Source organism: Rhinolophus sinicus, chromosome 16, assembly GCF_057876585.1.
Source record: "Rhinolophus sinicus isolate RSI-liver-muscle chromosome 16, RSI-T2T, whole genome shotgun sequence".
Classification (NCBI taxonomy): domain Eukaryota; kingdom Metazoa; phylum Chordata; class Mammalia; order Chiroptera; family Rhinolophidae; genus Rhinolophus; species Rhinolophus sinicus.
Genome location: NC_142516.1, coordinates 11,364,574 through 11,384,296, shown reverse-complemented (window position 1 = coordinate 11,384,296; position 19,723 = coordinate 11,364,574). Strand labels below are relative to the sequence as shown.

At 43.7% G+C, this 19,723-nt stretch overlaps 1 protein-coding gene across 6 annotated transcripts in view; it reads left to right on the top strand.

Moving 5' to 3' along the window:
* The window catches only part of MRRF (mitochondrial ribosome recycling factor), a 53,453-nt gene that overhangs the window by 23,748 nt on the left and 9,982 nt on the right, over positions 1–19,723 (top strand). For 5 of the 6 annotated variants that reach the window (XM_019731241.3, XM_019731240.3, XM_074330960.2 and 2 more), the window contains one exon: positions 17,761–17,920. In XM_019731241.3, coding sequence (XP_019586800.3) covers positions 17,761–17,920 — 160 coding nt within the window. Of the gene's footprint in view, positions 1–13,551; positions 13,779–17,760; positions 17,921–19,723 lie in introns of those variants that run through there. The other variant, XM_088793196.1, reaches the window with a different exon arrangement.

The window sequence follows — 19,723 nt, the reverse complement described above, 5'->3', positions numbered from 1 at the left end:
GTTTTCATTTGGTTTTGGCAGTGACTTTCATATGACTCTGGGCACGTCACCCTAGCAGCTTGCTGCCTTCTAGTTCCTTATTTGTAAAATAAGTAAAGTAATATATAACGATAGGTTGAGATTTGGTAGGATTAGTAGAGAAAATAGATTAAGTAGTATGATTTCCTTAGAGGAAAGAAGCTATGTAAATATAAGATACTAATATTATTTCAGTTAACTTTGATATACATATATATGTATATACATATATATATGTATATACATATATATGTATATATAAATCTCAAATTTATATATACAAAATTTTACTTTAGGAGAAAAGGAAGGAGGGAGGAAGGGAACTAATATGTTTAGTACCTACTATGTGCCAGGAACTGTTAGGTGCTTTACATATACAGGGAAAGTGGAAACGTACAGTTAAATTTGTTCCTTGGTATCACAGAAGCATGAACTTGAGTTCTGGCTCATTTGCTTTTTTAGCTGTGTGACAATGGCAACTGTCTCCACCTCTCTGAATCTCAGAGCGCTCATCTGTAAAATATTTACAGAACTTGTCTTCTATGGTTATTAGGAGATTTCAGCGAGATAATGTACACAAAGCTTTTGATGTTTAGCAAGCACCCAGTTAACGCTAGCAAATGTTCTTTCATTCCCTTTCATAAGTAAGCAGGAGCGTCATTCCCTTGTAACCGCGAGGAAACAGTTTCTGAGAGGTGAGGCATTGGCTGCAGGTCACACAGCTGGAAATTGGCAAAGCTGTGAGGAGGAAAATAACACGCCAGAGCTTATGTTTGGGAGGTGGGAGGGAATCAGAAACATAAATTCCTAGGATCAGTTTCCTAGATTATAAAATGTTGAGTTCTAGGAAAATTAGCCTTTCCTGATTGATTGTGACTCCTCCTCTGCCAAGTAATAGTTTGCAAGTTTGCTTTTTTGCCAGAGCTAAGTTTTATTGTCGGTTGCGGCAGGTCTCAGCTAGTGCTAACCCTCGTTACACTCCTCTGAATCTTATGTTCCTGTTTAAATGAGTCAGTACTGAGTGTATATCCTACTGTGATCTGCCTCTGATCCTTTTAAGAAGTGGGTGGCAGATAAATCCTAAATCAGTAACCGGTCAGGCATGGGGCCCGAGTGCTCCTTATGACCAAGTCCTTTCCTCACAGCCTCTGGAAATCCAGCTCTGTGTGGCTGTGTGTGCAAGTTTTTCTCAGGGCTCTCCTCAGTAAAATACCATTGCACCTCAGAAGCTCTGAGTTATATCAGTCCCCACTGGCAGTGCGGATGGCTTTTGTTTTCTTCAGTGTCCTTTCATTTAGAGAAGTCAGTCAAGTGGATGGATTCTTTGAACATTCCCATTAATCCAGATTCACTGAAAGAGTTCCTGCCACTTTCCTTTCCTATTTACATAATCAAATTGTGGGTACTATTTATTAACCGCCTGCACTAGAGGTATAGTGACTGGAGGTGCTATGCTGAATGCTTTACAGTTTCTTCCCGAATTCTCACATCAGTGCTATGGGGTCAGGAGACTATTCTGCTGCCCATTTGACTGATGAGCGACCTGAAGCTCACAGAAGTTAATGCCCAATATCATATTGCTAGTAAGTGGCAGAAGGGGGATTCGAACTCAGGTCTTTTTACCGCCTTTTTTCCTGTTCTTGTCTCCTAATAGGTCTCCCTGGAATATCAGTCTTTCATTTCTTAATCAGGGACCCTGACAAGTTTTGAGCAGTTCATTTCGATCAGCACAGATTTTTGCCTCCACCCAATTTGCATTCTCATTATGCCCCAAACAAACAAATACATACTCCCTTACTCATTGCTTTACCAACTGTCAGTGAGAAAACCACACAAAATAGAATGAGGCTGCTTTGGTGTGAGAATACTGAATTCATGTCCATCTTTAAATAAACCTATAAGGAATCGTAAATTCACCAAAGAAATAAAAGTACATACGATTGACTCATTCTCCAGTGAGGTGGCATCCTTCCTTGATTGTCCTCCTCTTTCATTATTTTTCATCAAAGTCTGCACTGGTTTTCTCTTAAGTAGAATTAAATTAAAAGTTAATGCCCCCGTTCTATGCCCCATAGGAAACCAGTTTTAGCATCTTGATTTTCTAGATGTTTTTCTATGCGAATTCAAACACGTCTATATCTCCTCCATTTCCTTATAATGACATGGGATTATGTTGTACATACTGTCCTGCACGTTTTTAACTTAACAAGTGTCATTGCTCTCTGATGAGAGTTCTTCCTTCCTCTTCAAAGGATGCATAGTGTTTGCGTTTAACGTATAGCGTTAGCTGGTTCCCAATTATTGAATATCTTGGTTGTTTAAAGTGTTTCTGTTTTACTAAAGGTGTTACGATGATTTTCTAAGGCCTTGCCTCTTGTTCTGCTGGGAGTGGGGAAGGGTACAGAGGGGACTGTAACTGGGGAAGATGCGAACGGGATGTGGGGGGCCCTGGAGTAGCTGTTGTTGCTTGATTGTCTCAGTGCTTGTTTGTGACAGCGTGTTGTATGTGGGTGAGCTTCCAAGAGACGTGGCCATTTCAGGGCCAGACAACTGTCTGCAACACACCCAGGTGACCCCTCCAGTGGTCCTCAGACCCAAACTTGACTTTACTCTCTTAGGAAACCCCATTGATATTTGAACGGCTCTCCTGGCTCATTGCATGGCAGTAATAAGATTAAGGAAAGTGACCGTTTACTGAGTGCAAATGTATTCTAGGCCCTATGCTATATTATTCAACTCATTTCACTCTATTGTTCCCTATTTTTTTATACCTGAGCTAAGAAAGCCCACGAGAGGTTAAATAAATTGCTCAAGGTCATTTAGCTAATAGAGTTGTGCAGGATTTAAATATGGGTTCTTTTGACTTCCAAGTCTATTCTTACATCTGTGGCCTTCTAAAAGCACTTTTTGTTTTTGTTTTTTGTTTTTTTGTAGCAAGGGGCAGCAATTGGTATTTTAACATTTAATTACATACCAATCCAAACCATGTGGAACAGACTTTCCAAATCTGAAAGTGAATTTGTGTGCCATTTTTTGGTGTGAGAGGCAGCCTGGAATGTAGGGTGTTTGATTGTTTTTAATCAACTTTATTGAGGTGTAATTTATACAAAAAATGAACCCATTTCAAGGGTATATGATGATGACTTTTGACAAATATATGTGTCCCTGTAACAGTACCTCAGTCAAGACAGAACCACCCCCTCAAAAGTTCCCCAGTACCCCTTTGCAAGTCAGCCTTCACCTTCCTCTGGCCCCAGGCAACAACTTAACTGCTTTTACGAGGGTATAAAATTTTTATGCTGCAATTTAAGACTTCTAAGACATTCATACATTTATTTAACAGATACTTATTGAGCACCCACAGTGTGTCAGGCATAGTTTTAGACATGAGGATACAGAAGTGAACAAACCAGACAAAGCCTCTGCCCTTATGGAACTTCTACTGGGGAGATGGATAGGTACAGACACTTACCACTGTGTGTTGGATGCTCATATCTTTCTGTGGAGAAAAATAAGGCAGAAAAAAAGGAATGAAGGATGTCTTGAATGGGAGTGGGGGGGAGTGGTACAACTTTAAATGGTGTGTTCACAGGAGGCTTCAGGGGAAGGTGATATTTGAGCCGAGAACTGAGGATGTGAGAGAGCAAACTATGCCCATATCCAGCACTAAGACAGGAAGCAGCAAGTGCAAAGGTCCTGAGGTGAGAATCTGCCTGAGATGTTCAAGGAAACAGCGAGGGTGCCCACATGGCTGTAGCAGAGCAATGGAGGGGAGAGAAATGGGAGATGAGGTCAGAGTGAAATGGGGAGGCCATAATCACGTAAGGTATTAGTCAGGATCCTCCAGAACCTGCAGGAGGTAAAATAAAGAGATTTATGATTAAGGAATTGGCTCATGTGATTATGGAGGCTGACACATCCCAAGACCTACAGTCCGCAAACCCAGGAGCCCTGGACACACCACTTCAAGTTTGATGGGTCAGGATGATGATGAGGAAAACAGCAGAGGAGACTCAGAATAAGTGGCCAGGGAACTAGGAGAGTGTGGGGTCCTGGGAACCGAGTGCAGTGTATCGAAGAAGAGGCCATCATCAGGTACGCTGAATATTGCTGACGGGTCAAGAAGAGAAGGTCTGGGACTCGGTCATTGGATTTAGCAACCTGACTTATCTATCAGTTCATCTCTGGCTAAAAAGGAAAGCACAGTGCTTGGGGATAGACACACCTCGGTTCGAATCCCGTTCTGTCACTCTTTGGGTACATCTGCTTGGGTCCTCTGAGAAGCAGATGCCAGGACACAATTAGACGTGCAGGAGATGTATTGGAGGAAAGCCCTGTGAAAGAGGCAGGGTGCAGGTCTGCCACCGCTAAAGAAAGGAAAGACAGGACTGGCTGGAAGGACATGCACTGCCGCGTACCTGGGAGAGGCAGCCAGGTGGGTGCCCCCTTAGAGGAGGCCCTCTGCCGTGCGTGGTCATTGGCTGGGCACCCAGGGGGTGTGCCCGCTGCAGGGATCTTTGGCAAGCTGCTTCATTTTTTGATGCTTCAGTCTCCTTATCTGTAGAATGGGAATAATGTTTATGGTTTTGAGGAGTAATGGGATATTATAGTATGTGAGGCTCCTTGTATGATGCCTGGTGTAGCATAGGTACTTAATAAATATTAATTCCTTTATCTTACAGTATTTGTCATTATCTCCTTAACCAGGCATTCTTGGAAACATTTTTTTCTGATTATTTGGGAGTAAGACCCGTGATATTTTATTTCTGTGTATTGATTCATATTTTAGTCCTTAATACACTCTTCCTCTCTCTTGCTCACTATCCCCCTTCCCCAACCCCATGTTAATTCCCCCCTATCTTTTCCTCCATTTTTTAGGGGTGGGAGGGGTTGAGTCATTATGCTGTAATTGTCTTGGAATTTCAGTTGCTCAGGAACACTGTGGTTTGATTGTTAATGAGCACTTGGTTTATTCTTTGAATATGAATATGATGAACAAGACCTCCTGGAAGGTATATCCAAATAAGAAATTCTGATGACTGGTCCTGCCTGTGCTGTGAGATTTGCTTTGTGTTTCTGCTCAGGCTGAGGGACCTTGGCTCTTCTAGACAGCGGCAGCCCACCATTCGGCTCCCCAGGCCTCACAGTGCTTGGATGGTCACCATCATCGCCTCCCACTTTTCCTCCAGGCCTTGTCGGGGATGAGAGACTAGGCTCCCTCCCTCACACTTTGTTCCCAGGTGACAGCATGACAGAGGATTCTACTTAGGATGGACCAGGGACTTTCACAGGTAACAGCAACAAGGCCCGAGTTACAGTTCTCCTAGCCTGAATTCTCTTTCTCAAGTGTTTTTCCCCACCATCTACTGATGTACAGTTCCTCCTAGCTGATGACCAGGTTTTTCCAGGGAGAGCAAGCTGGGTGGGTAAGGCAGAGTAGGATGGTCCCCAGGCTGAGTGAAACCGGGAGGGGTAGCAGCTCTGCAGCCAGGGAGAGCCAGAATTGATGCCTAGAGGAGCCAAGATTACAGTCAGAAAAACTCAAAAAAGAAAACCAATAAAAATAGGTATGTAAATGTTGCTGGTTCTTTCAACACTGAGTCTCAGTTTCCTCATCTGTAAAATGGGATAATAGGAATATTTACTTCGATGAAGAGTTACTGGGAGAAACTCCTGTGAATGATAAAGGGGAGAGGGAGCAGGAGTAGACAGGGAGAGCCTTTAGATCTCGATGAAGGTCTGTCTAACTCTGGTGAAGAAAGGAAAGAAATTCAATGAATGAGAGAAAATGTTATTTTTTAAACTGTCATTATGAAGTTAGCTGTCATTATTGAGTATTCCTGTGACCTTTCCTGCATAGTGATTGTTACCTGGTATGGGGGAGCATTCCTGCTGTTCATAGGTGGGGAAACCAAGGGCGTGCTGCTTGTCATTAAGCTTTCCATCTAGCAGACAAGTACTGTTCAGTGACAAGAACGGACAGGCACATGACATTTGTTAACAACTTTATTGAGATATAATTCACCCATTTAAAGTGTGGAAGTTAGTGGTTTTTAGTATATTCAGAGAATTGTACAACCATCGCCACAATTGATTTTAGGACGTTTTTCATCACCCCGTAAAGAAACCCTGTACCCGTTAGTATTCACTCTCCACTTTACCCGCAATCCCCCATCCCCCATTGCTCTAGGCAACTACTAATCTGCTTTCCATTTATAGATTTCCCTCTTCTGAATAGTTCACATACATGGAATCACACAGTGTGTGGTCTTTTGTGATTGGCTTCTTAGCATCATGTTTTCAGATATCATCCATGTTGTAGCATATATTAGTGCTTCGTTCTTTTTTATCGCTCAATAATATTCCATTGTATGGATATAACACATTTTGTGTATCCATTTGTAAATTGCTGAGCATATGGGTTGTTTCCACTTTTTGGCTAGTGCTATGAGTAGTGCTGCAGTGAACATCATCGTGCAAGTTTTTGTATAAACTTATTTTCAGTTCTCTTGGGTATCCACATATAAGTGGCATTGCTGGTCAGATGCTAACTCCGTTAACCTTTGGAGGATCTGCCAAACTTTAACACAGGGACTCCACATTTTCATTTTCTCCGGTAGTACATAAGGGTTCCAATTTCTCCATCTCCTTGCCAGCACTTGTTATTTGTTTATTATTATTATTATTACCATCCTAGTGGGTATGAAGTAGTATCTCATTTCCCTAGTGACTAATAATGTTGAGCATCTTTTCGTGTGCTGATTTGCCATCTGGCAAATGGCCACATGTGTATCTTTAGAAAAATGTCTTTTCAAGTCCTTCCCCCATTTTTTAATTGTTTTGTTTTTTGGTCCTTTTGTTGAGTTGTAAGAGTTCTTTATATATTCTGGGTACTAGAATTTTATCAGATACATGATTTTAACCTCTGTTGTTTAAATTGTAAAAACGATGCACATTTATGGCAAAAATTCAAATCCCACAGAAAAATGAAAAGTTATTTTACTGCCCCCCAACTTTTCGTCCCAGAGGTAACTGTTGGTAAGTTTATATATCCTTCAGATTTAAAAAGATGCATATACAAACACACACACACACACACACACACACACACACGAACACATATATACATATTTAGTTTACATAAATGGAATTAAATATCTACAGCAACTTGCTTTTTTTGCATAACAATATCTTGTGTACATCTTTTCGTGGTGCTCTCATTGTTTTTATGGCTGCAGAGAAATTCCCTTTTGAGATGATATAATACAGATGAGGAAACTGGGGATCAGTTTAAGTAATTTGCTCAAGGTCACAGATTAGGAAGCAGAGGAGTCATTATTCAAACCCAGTCTGTCTGTTACCGAAGCCCCTGTTCTTGCCACATTATCATATTGCTCTTTGGGCCGCTGACCTGGAACCTACCTCCGTCCAGCTCTGTGGCCTGCTTGTCCAACTGTGGTATCGCTTAGTGGATCTTGTACCAGGGGTCGTGTGTATATTGGGCACATTCCAGGAAATACTGGTAATACCCTTTTCTTACAACACCCACACACATACAGACCTTTAGCCATCTTGAAAGGGAAAAAAGAAATCAGAGAAGAATGCCTAATGACCTAATTTGGGCTGGGGCAGCCACAAACTGCATTTGAGCAACTGCAGCTGCCTTGCTAGCCCTTTCATTCCCGCCGCCTGATGCCATCGCTGCTTTCGCAGGGCCATTCATTCTGCGGGATGAATTCCAGTGCCTTCCGGGCCTGGGCGAGCCTCCGCACAGTGTAGCATGCCTGCCTTCTCCCCTTCCCACCTGGCCTGTGGCTTTTTAGGAGCGCCTCCTACTATTTCAGGTCCCAAGTGTGTGAAATGGGGGCTCCTTCCCAGTACAGATGTTCTGGTTCAAACACAAAAGAAAGTGCAATCTGGACACAAGAGGAGAGCATGGGCGGAGGAGAAAGTTGCCACTAACACCTATGCAAAAGCTACACCCCAAAGGACAGGCTCCCCCTCTCCCTCCTCCTCGTCTGTTCTCCGCCCTCTGTGTCCTGCACCTCAGTACAGAACCTGGCAATTGACAGCTACGGTCACTCGTCCACAGCAGTCCTCCGTAGGTTCCCTTTTCCTTTCTCCCCACTGCACTTGGAATTCTAGGGGAGCTGGAAGAGTCGTAGTGTAGTAGTGAACTATACAGCTACGCAGCCTTAATGTCAGAGCAGAATTAGTAATAAGAATAGTACCACCACTAGTAAGAATAGCTGCTTAGGGAGGTCTGGAATTCAAGAGTCAGACTGCACTGGGCTCACATCTCAGGTCTACCGGGAACTTGTGTGGCCTTGGGTAGGTCACTCAATCTGTGTGCGCCTCGCTTTCCTAATGTGTGTAACCTGGGTAATAATACCGCTCATGTCATGGAAGTGTTGTGAAGATCCACTGAGCTGGTGCTTACAGCGTGCGTCAACTCAGAGCCTGGCATGGGGAAAGAGCTCTGCAAATGTTTATTATCGAAGGTGAGCAGGTGATGCCGCAATCTGATGTCTAGGCAGATGGAAATGGGCCCTTACTGTGATAACAAGATTCCTCCTTCTCTTCCTGTCTTCCTTTCTTTTCTTCATAGCACTTATGTGTCACTTTATGTATTTGTTTACCCTCTCTCTCTACTTCACTAGAATGTGAACAGGAGGAGCTTTGTCACGTTTGTTTCTTGCTGTAGACCTAGCTCCCGGAACAGGTCCTAGCATGTGGGAAGTGTGCAGTAATGAATGCACCCAGGGTTTACGGAATCAGTGAATGTGAGCGCTCACTCTGTGCCCACTGCTGTTCCAGGGGCTATTTGTATATTAATACATTCATAGTAGTCTTTCGAGGTAGGTATGCTGTTACCCCTGTTGCATGCAGATGAAGAAACCGAGTCATGGGAATGGAGTTCTTTGTGGCCACTGTCACTCAGTAAGTGGAAGGTCAGGCAGTGTTTCTCAGAGCCTGGGCTTATAGCCTCAGTGCTATGCGCTCTCCCAGGAGGAGACATCACCAGTATTTTCAGTCCTGATAGGATGAGCAGCTTTAAAACAGTACCTACAAATGCAAAGTTCTTTAACCATCATCTCTCATTTGCTCCTAACACTAACTGTGGAAGAAAGGTATTTATTACCACCCCCCACTTGACAGTTGAAGGAAATAATAATAAATAGTGTTGATTGAGCACATCATCACAGGCCAGCACATTCAGTAACTCTCAATCCTTGTAATAATCTCACTCAGTTACTGGTATTGTACACATTTGACAGATGGGAAAACCGAGGCAAAGAGGTAAATTACTTGCCCAGGGCCATAGAGCTGAGATGGATCTGATAGATCTGCACCTCAAACCCTGGCAGTCTGGCTTCAGGGACTGTTCTGGCGCTTCATCAGACCTCCTCTATGATTCATGGAGGAAAAGTGCACTGTCCACAGTTACCCACTTACTCTAAGTGCAGAGCTGGGATTGGAAACAAGTCTGCTTTGGTCCCCAAACCCCTGCTCTTTTCCTGTACGTGACAGCTGAGGTAAGAGCTGCCTCCACTTACCCCTGGACTTGGATTTGCATCCTCCTGGGGTGACGAGGAAGAAGATGAGTGAATGAATCAAGGTCACTCAGCTGAGAGTGTGGAGCTGTGACCCCTGACCTCAGCCCCCTTTCTCTTTCCATCATGCTTGACTGTGTTTCAGGATGGTATGTCTGGGTTAGCCAGGCCTCGGTCACAGGACAGTCCCCTGAAAGCAGGTGACCAGTTGTATCTCCAGAGAGCGCCATATTTACTGCTGGTGGTAGAAGCCCTTCCAAAGGGCGTATGAGATTTCCTTTGGGCTAAGAGGACACCTGATGTCTTTCTGAGACATTAGTGTACGTAAGACAGGCCTGTGAGCCAAAGGGGAGTGGGGGTGCGAGGAAAGAGGAGAGGGGGAACTGTGTACCTAGAAGTACAGGAAGTCTGGCTGGGCTACACAAACAAAAACATTTCCTTTAGGCCAGCGGCCCCACGGCATCGGGCAGCGCCCACCAGCAAACAATAAAGCAAAGCGTGTGTCTGCTGCTGATTGCAGGCTGATGCCCCTATTGGGAGGAAGTCTCCCGAAGCCCAGTGAGGAGGAGGCAAGGTTCTCTCAGTGGGGCTGTCAGAGATGTGTTTTTGATGAGCTGTTCCCTGGAAGTGCAGCTTCCTTCTCCCGTAGCCTGTCCCCCGCAGCTGCTGGGCCTCCCACCATCCCCGCTGCCTGCTGCCCCCCTTGGTTCCCATTCTTTCCCTCTCTGCTCACCATCCACTCAGTACCATCCACAAGCTGCAAGTGACTAAATCCTTTTGATCCTTCTCTCCCTCACCACTCGCATCCTGTTATCCCCGAGTCCCAGAGATTCTGTAGAAAGAACAAGAATTCAGCCACCCGTACGGAGCATACACACTGTGAGGGTGTCAAGCCCGTGCCACTATCCTTTCACTTAATCCTTGCTTCCGCTCTCTCAGTAACATTCTTACTCCCATTTTGTACGTGAGGACACTGAATCTGGAGAAGTTGGATAGTGTGCTCACAGTTCTGAAACTAATAGCAGCAGAGCTGGGATTCTAACTGAGGCCTTCCTGGCTTTAAAGCATGTCCTTTCCACCTTTTAAAGTCTCCTCTAAGTGACCAAAGATCCTTTGGAAGTTGGGTGCTGACATATTATTATACCAGGTTTTTACTGTAATTGTCCAAGCCGAGAATAGCTCCCTCTGATGTACACCAGGTAAATGGCTTTGGACGTGTGTCCTATCCTCATTGAAACGATGGAAGTATCCTTCTAGTTAGTGGGGTCCTCCGCTGTGTGACTTAGCAGCGGGGCATGCTCTCTGCTTGCTGTCCATGGGAACATGCTCAAGGAATTTGGCAGGAAGGCCCCCATCCAGGATGTTACTGGAAGACCTGCCTGGTGGAGTTTGTACAAACAAAGTGTGACCTTGCCAGCTCAGCCCAAACCGCTGCCTTATGTGAGGAGGCTCTCTGACCCCAGCGGAAAAGGCTGCTGTCTCCATCACCCAGCCAAGAAGCTGCTGCAGGGTGGGTCCTGAGCGTCCTGTGTCTGCCTGCAGGCTCCCGGGCCAGCTTTTGGCATGTGTGCTTAGATCTGGTCTGTGTATTGCTGTCTACACCAAATGCAGATCTGACCACGTTTCCTCTGCCTCACTCAAACATCTGTGATATTGCTCCATGTTCTTAGGAGCAATCTACTAAGACATTTCCCCCCCACTTTTTTTTCCTTTTGTGTATGTGTGTGGTAAGATATACATAAAAAATTTAGCATTGTAGTTATTTTAAAATGTACGGTTCAGTGGTATTAAGTACATTCACACTGTTGTGCAACCAACTCTCCAGAACTCTTTTCAACTTGCAAAACTGAAACTGTATCCGTTAAACAACTTCCCGTTCCCTGATCGCTCAGGTCCCTAATAATTGCTATTTGACTTTCTCTCTCTATGAATTTGACCATTCTAGGTACCGCATATAAGTGAAATCATATACTATTTGTCCTTCTGAGTCTGGCTTCTTTCACTTAGTGTATTGTCTTCAGGATTCATCCATGTTGTAGCACGTGTCAGAATTTCCTTCCTTTCTACGGCTGAATGCTATTCCACTGTATGTATTGACTGCATTTGTCCATCCATTCATCCATCGATGGATCTGCTGAGACTCAGGAGGGCCTGCATGTGTAGCCCTGCCCTTGCCAACCTCCTCATTTGGGACAGTCTTTCGTCTGCGTTCTGGACTGCAGCCACACTGCCTCTTTTCCCCTCAAGAGCAGTACTGCCTTCTAACTTGGAAAAGTGCCTTTACTTTACAGAGGCCATTCCCTCTGGTGGGAGTGAGCTTCCCCTAGCCCCTCCACTCTTACTCATCTTAACTGGAATATCTCTGCATTTAGTTCCTGGAGTCCTACAAGGAGAACTTGGTCAGACTCCCTCCCCCTGCTAATTATATTCATAGAACTCTGTGTCTTTATTGTGCTTAGTATGACTGTGATGTATTGATTGTGCATGTATTTGTTTAATGACTGCTTTTCTTGCCAGACTGTAAACGCATATGTATTTAATGCTGTATCCCTAGTATCTGACACAGTGGCTGGCACACAATAGGTGCCCAGTAAATAGCTGTAGAGTGAAACTGTAAACTGAATGAATGAATGAATGAATGAATACTGAAAAAAAAATTTCAGGGCTATATGCTGGGAACATTTGGATTTTAAAATGTGTGTGAGATGTTAAGTTACTTGTCAGATCTCAAAAAGTCATTTTGATGAAGCATAGATTGTTTGCCCTGCCATTTCTCTGTTGATAAAAGCTTTCACGAAGAAATTCTTCATTATTTAAAGATGCATCAGTGGTTGCCAAAACATAAATAACAATTGCAACAAAGGCAGCTTACATTTTCTGATTGTTTTTTCTCTACCGAGCTTTGTGCTATATGCTTTCTTTTTATTATCTCATCTAATCCTTCCAGTAACTGAAAGGTAGATGCTGTTTTTGTTTGCTTGTATTCAATTTCTATTTCCAGGTGAGAAGAGCAAAGCTCAGAGTTTACATAGCTTGCTTAAGGTCACTCAGCCAGTAGGTGGTGGCCCAGAAGTGGAGGGGAGTCAGGGTGGAACTATGCTTCATAGGCCTGGGATAGAGTGCCAACCCCGCCCCTACTTCCCTTCCCTCATTAACCAGAAGAGCTCTCTTTTTGTATGTTTTATAAATGGGGACTCTTCCTTGGTTTTCTTTGAAGCCAGGGTTTGGTGGCTAAAGAATTCGAAAACTCCAGGTCTGTAGAACAAATTTGACCCTGATGCCCCTTTTAGGCTTCATGCCCTCCTGTCATTATGCTTTTCACCATGCTTCTCCCTGAAATGCCCCTTCCTATCTTCTGCAACTGACCAGTTACTGGGCATCTCTCAGGCATTTTCCACACCTCACGGCAGTGTGACTTGTACTCTGCATGCTCCTTCCACAGAAGGCCTGTCTCTGTCCTAGCAACAGTCGCTCTTTCTAAGTAGTGGTTGACAAGTTTGTCTCCACCACTGGACTGAGCTTCTGGAGAAGTTGGCCCAGGCCTGTCTCCACTCTGGAGCTCCTCAGCCTGGCCCAGGATCTGGCATGGGACGCAGGGGCCTTAGCCAGCGCTTGATGAACAAATGCACACCAAGCGCAGAGTGGCTGCTCAGAACCAACTGGCTGGGTCCAGAAGCCTGGAAGACAAACTAGCATGTACTCACAGAATCCCGCGTATGCGAGATGGAGATGATCGGATGCATTAATCACTGGTTTGGAAAGGAATTAAAATATTTCCATAATATAGTATTTTTTTTTTTTGTAAAACAGATGTGCCCTTGTTTCATGAGAAAGTAATTAAGTGCGTTTGATTAAGACATTCATAAACGCTGTCATTTATTCAAGGCTACTATATGCCGCTATCTTTATTGCTACTTTATAGATGTGTGTCTGCTTCTCCCAATCACTCAGTAAAGTGTTTTTATCATTTTCATTTTAGAGATGAGGAAACCGAGGCTCAGAGAGAATTAAGTAACTTGCCCAAGAAGGGGCAGCTTCTGAGTGATAGATACGGGAATGAAACAGGACTGTCCAACTTCAAAACCAGCGCCTTTCCATCACGCTAACTGCTTCTGGTCTTGGATTTCAGATACCTTTTAGCTCAACACCCCAGACTTAGCCCTTCCTGTGCTAACTGTCCTCTCCCCCTCCTCCCTTCTTTCCTCTTTCTCACTGTACTCCCTTCTACATTTCCTTAGATTATTTATTGCCTCTGTAGATACATCCTGAAACTGAAATATTTTTGTCCATATCAATAATTGGATACTATTATGTGTGGAAACTATCTGATGTTAACACTGTAGTAATGTCACTTTTTTTTTTGAATTGACAAGATGGATTTATTTAGATAATGTAAAACACAAAACTAAATTATGTTTTATTTAGGGAAACATACATGTAGCATGTAATTATTAAATAAATAAAGAAAATAAGCACCAGAAATTTTACAATAGTGAATGGTTAACTCCTCAGGGAGGAACAGCAGTCTGATTTGGAAGGGACATACAGGGGACCTCAACTGTACCGATTGTTTCAGTTCTTTTTTTTTGTTTTGTTTTTAATGAAAGCTTATTGGGGTGACAATTGTTAGTAAAATTACATAGATTTCAGGTGTACAATTCTGTATTACATCATCTATATATCCCATTGTGTGTTCACCACCCAGAGTCAGTTCTCCTTCCATCACCATATATTTGACCCCCCTTACCCTCATCTCCCACCCTCCTTCCCCCTTACCCTCTGGTAACCACTAAACTATTGTCTGTGTCTATGAGTTTTTGTTTCTTCATTTGTTAGTCTTGTCCTTTTGTTTTCAGTTTTATATACCACATATCAGTGAAATCATATGGTTCTCCACTTTTTCTGTCTGACTTATTTTGCTCAGCGTTATACTCTCAAGATCCATCCACGTTGTCACAAATGGCACTATTTCATCTTTTCTTACGGCAGAGTAGTATTCCATTGTGTATATGTACCACAACTTCTTTTTCCAATCATCTTTTGAAGGACACGTTGGTTGTTTCCATGTCTTGGCCACCGTAAATAAAGCTGCAATGAACATTGGAGCACATACATCTTTATGGATAAATGTTTTCAGATTTTTTGGGTAGATACCCAGGAGAGGGATTGCTGGGTCAGTAATGTCACATTTACATTAATAAATACAAAATATACTTTACTAAGGCCAAATTACATGTATTATGATTTTGTTTTCTTTATATAACCTTTTACTCTTAAGATTTTTTTGAGCCCCAGTTTATTTTTTTCTTCTTCATGTAAAATATAAACCAATCTAGTGGAAAGGAAGTTGATTAGATAAAAAGAAAAATTTTTTTATTAAAGATGATCTAAACAATAGGATACCTATTTCAAATTACATATGAAATGAAAGATTGAAATACTTATTGTTAGAGATGTTTAAGAGGTTTCTTACAGACTTAGATTCATTTATTTTCTGCCCCTCCTAGTATTTCAGCAGGATTAAGTTTTTTGAATCAGTGGATCAAGTTTTAATTTTCCTGTTCCTTCCTTATACTGACATGTGCTTTGGCAGAACAAAAAAGAGACCTAAACATGTCAGCATGATTTTTGTTCAATGAATTAAAAACCATAAAAGTAACAAGATCTGATCCAAATCCCTAAACTCCTGACATGGTGGTTTTGTCCTTTTCAGTCCCAAGATTCAAATTACTGACTTTGAAAAGCTTTCTGCCTGGAAGCAGAAGTAACAGCAGCAGTGCATAATTTATTTGAAATAGATTACAAGGGGTAGGCAGCCTGGAGTGGTGGAAAGAATACAGGCCAGAAAGCTCTGGATTTGAATCCCAGTTCTCACTCAAGTTACTTAACATCTGTGTGCCTCAGTTTGCTCATTGCAGAATGGGGGTGTTGGAATCTAGTTTGAAGAGTTGTTGTGAGGATCCGTGAGGTAATGTACTTAAAGTACTCACCTGGCATACAGGAATTTAATAATGGTAGTAATCAGCATCATTTTTATTTCGAGAATACCTTCAATTAGCTGAATCCAGAAGGATTTATTTATAAAACAGCTGTCTACTTTGTCTTCGGAGCTTATCCTCTCAAAATGAAAAAAAAAAAAAAATTCTCATCCTATCAGGGAAGATAAACATCAGGTAGATGCCACTAAATCTTTAACCCCTGCTTGCCACTGTTTCACATGGAGCGTAGACCCAGAGCTTCGGATTGTCCTTACTAGACAAGAACCACATTGATTTGAGGGTCAGGAACCACATGCCAGTGATGTCCATTTCAGGACCCAGGGGCCAGAGGAATTTTGTCCTACTCAGACCTTTGGCTTTTGAGACAGGCCAGTCTGGGTTTGACTTTGTGTAAGACACCAATCTTCTTTGGGCCTCATTTCTTAATCTCTAAAATGGAGCTTATGATCTTACAAGACGCCCCGTGATGAGGCTTTCCGGCCTCTTTTCTTGTCACTCTCTTCTTTGTTATCTGTGCTCCAGTTAAGTTTTCAAATGAAACGTGGTCTCTGTGTAGCTCAGAGCCTCTCTTCATCCTGGAGGTCTCTCTTTGCCCTGCCAGTACTGGCAGCTTGCGTTCATTCTTCAGATCCTTGTGTGGTATTAGTCAGGATAGGGTGGGCTGTGCTGTAGTAACAAGCAATTCCAACCTCCATGGCTTGTAACAGCAGAAATTGATTTCTTGCTCGTGCACGGTGGGTGCTGTCACTCTGGGACCCAAGAATGTCCCAGAGTCATAGTCACTCTGGGACCCAAGCTGACGGGCGCCCCACTTATACTGTGGCCAAAGGAAACAAATGTGGTGGAGCACACCCTGGCTCTTAGAGCTTCTGCCCTAAGGTGATACCCACCCTTTCTGCTCACGTTTCACTGGCCAAAGCAAGCTGTACAGCCACACACAACTTCAGAGAGGATGGCGAAATGCATTCCTACCGGAAGGAATGAGAACCAGACTACTAGTGAACAGACCTAATGAATACCACATTTGGATACTATTTCTGTAGGAAAGTCTTCCCTGACTGCCCCCGCCCCAAACTCGGACAGCTCCTGACGAGTTCGCTGAGCTGCTTTTGTGCTCCGCTGGCACCTTGTACTTCCCCATTTCCTTTACCACAGCACTTCTCGCACTCTTGGAAATTTCTCTTTCTCGTCTCTCTCCTTAGCTAAGCTCCTGAAAAGCAGGACAGAGCTCTGTGGTGGTCATCGTACTGCCCTCGGTGCCCACCCTTGGTTTGGTAGGTAGGAGGCCCTCAGTGTGTGCATGACAACGAAACAAAGGCAGGGCTGCTGTGCTGCGTTGCCGTGATGCTTAAAGGTGAAATAGGGACAATAATAAGTGCCTCATGTTGTTGCTGTAAGGACCAGCCTGTAAAGTGTCGGTCCTCGTGGTTTATAGTACACCCTCAGTGTGCTCGTTCTGATTACGATGAGGATATTAATAGTAAAAATCAGGGACAGCCCTTAAGCTTTTATAATGGGGTGGACACTCTCATGGGTTCTTTACGGAAGTTAACTTGTGCAGTGGTTCTCACGTGTTATGTTGTGGCTCGCGTTATAGGTCAGTTTTGAGATGATTAACAAGTAATTTGCTATAATAATAAAGATTCCAAAGGTTGCTGCCTGCTTGTTTTGGGTGATTTAGAGCTAGCTATAGCATCATCACTCATTTGCATTGCTTTCTTTCGTGGGAGAGAAGCGGGTGGCATTATAGCTAATTATTGCTTCCTTTTATTGAACACTTAAAATGTGCCAGGATCGGTGCTAAACAACTTAACATGCATCGTCTCATACTCTTCACACCACCGCCTAAGACGGGTGCCGACAATCCCCATTATAAAGATGGGTGCTCTGAGGAGAGGAAGTCAGTTATGCTTCTGTAAGTTGGCATGGCCAGGATCTGAGCCCGGGGCTGCCTACACTCCCTGGCCTGTGCTTTTAGGCACTACTTACTGGCTCTCCTCAGCTCACTCACCCGGAACTTCACTTGACCCTGAGCATACCCACAGGCATGTGTCAGAATGTGAGGGCCAACCACCAAGGTGAGTAAGGTTACAAACTGCCAAACTAGTGGACAGTGTGATGTTAAATTCTTGGCGAGCAGCTAATGTGTGTAGGATTGTTTTGTTGATCATTCTTTTGTTTTTTATCAGAGTAACCAGGGAGCACAGGGAAATGCTCGTGAAACTGGCCAAACAGAACACCAATAAAGCCAAAGAGTCTTTAAGGAAGGTTCGTACCAGCGCAATGAATAAGCTGAAGAAATCAAAGGACAAGGCATCGGAGGACACCATTCGGCTCATAGAAAAACAGGTACTGTTCCCAACAGACGTAGAGTCTATGTATCTGACCCAGAGAATCACTTGTTCATGTCTAAAGGGAGGCAAATGAAAACACAGTCGCTCGGTCTTTCACTGACAGTCTGTCCTGGGTCTCGGCTGTGTTGGACGCTGGGGATGAGGAGGAAAGCTATGGCCCTTTTCCTGTGTGCCGGGCTCTGTGCTGAACACCGACCTCCCTTCATTTATCCTCATCGCTACAAAGCTGAGAGATGTAGGGAGTAAGGAAGCAGGTCTAAAGAAGCTGAATACCTTGCCCAAAGTCACACTGCTGCTACAAGGTAGAAATGGGACCCAAACACAGGCAGACTGATTTCCCAGGCCCTGTGCTGCTGCTCTCCTGTCTGTGGTTGGTTGTCTGGGTGCTGACAAGGGAGGACGTAAGTGTTCTCAGTGTGCCGGCTAGTGGCACTTAAATCTTAAAGGAGCTACTGGAGGGGAATAGTGAGAGACGAGGGGAACGGTAGAATGGCACGTACGGAGGTATGGTGATGTCAGAGAACGTCGTTCAGTTAGCCAATCATGAACCTAGGCTGAGATAAGGGAGTGGAGAGAGAAGCCAGAGTGGCCAGCCAGTTCCCAGAAGGTCCTGTATGCCAGGTGGAGGAGTTTCCATTTGGACATGGCCAGAGATTCCCACATTGGCTCTGCCTCTTATCAGTCATCTCTGGCTACAATGACACTGCAGAACAAACTGCCTCAAAACTCAGGGATTTACAGTAGCAACCATTATTTCTTATTCTGATATCTGTGGGTCAGCTGGGATGTATCTGTTCTGTGTTGGGCTCAGTGGGCTTGGCTTCATATCTTTGATTGGGTTTAAGTCAGCTTTATGTATCTCTCAATCTTCTGGAATCAACAAGCTTCCCACGGCATCTTTTCGTGGTAGCAGTAGATACCCAGAGCATAACCCCAACCACTCAAGTACACATTAAGCACCTGTTCCTGTCACATCCCATTGACCAAGCAAATCAATGGGCTGAGCCAGTTATCGCTGGGGCAGGGAAGTATTCATATCCATGGAGGTCTGGGGAAGGGAGTGAATATTTATTGAATAATAATTTATCACAGCATTATAATCGCTTGAGGAGCTTATAAAAATCAAGTATCTGGGGCCCAACTCCCAGATATTGAGTCAATGAGTCTGAAGTGGGGCCTAGGAATCTACATTTTTATAGTACCTACCTTGAAAGATGTTCTTGCAGACAGTGGGGGATCACATCTGTGTTTATGAAAAATGGCTATGTTAGCTGGGTAGAAAACAGACTGTAGGAGACAAGACTGGAGGGAGAGAAGCCAGGGAAGCTATTGTAGAAATCCAGCCAGGAAATGACGATGGCCTGAACCTGAGTAGTCCAAGTGTGATTAAGATAGGGAGATGAATTTACTGGTATTTAGGGATAGAATTTATAATGTTTAGTGTACTGTAAAGGGCTTAGCCAGAGCCACCTCATCCACAATAAAAGCACTATTTTAGGAAGATTGAACAGGAGCGTGAGCAGGATGGGGGAGTAAAGAGATAAGAAGCTGGAGGCATGGATAACCATTAGGGGGACATCTGGAAAAGGCCATAAATTGACTGACTGCTCCCCTTCTAGACCAACAGGTAGAATGCTAGTTGTAGACCAGACCAAGTAATCACCCAGAGGAGAATTTTAGATGGATTCCTGGGCACTGTTCCTGCATTTTCTGATTCAGTACATCTACCCAAGAATGTATATTTTTTAAAAGTTCCCTAGATAATTCTGCAAAACAGACATGGAAGGTAATGACCAGG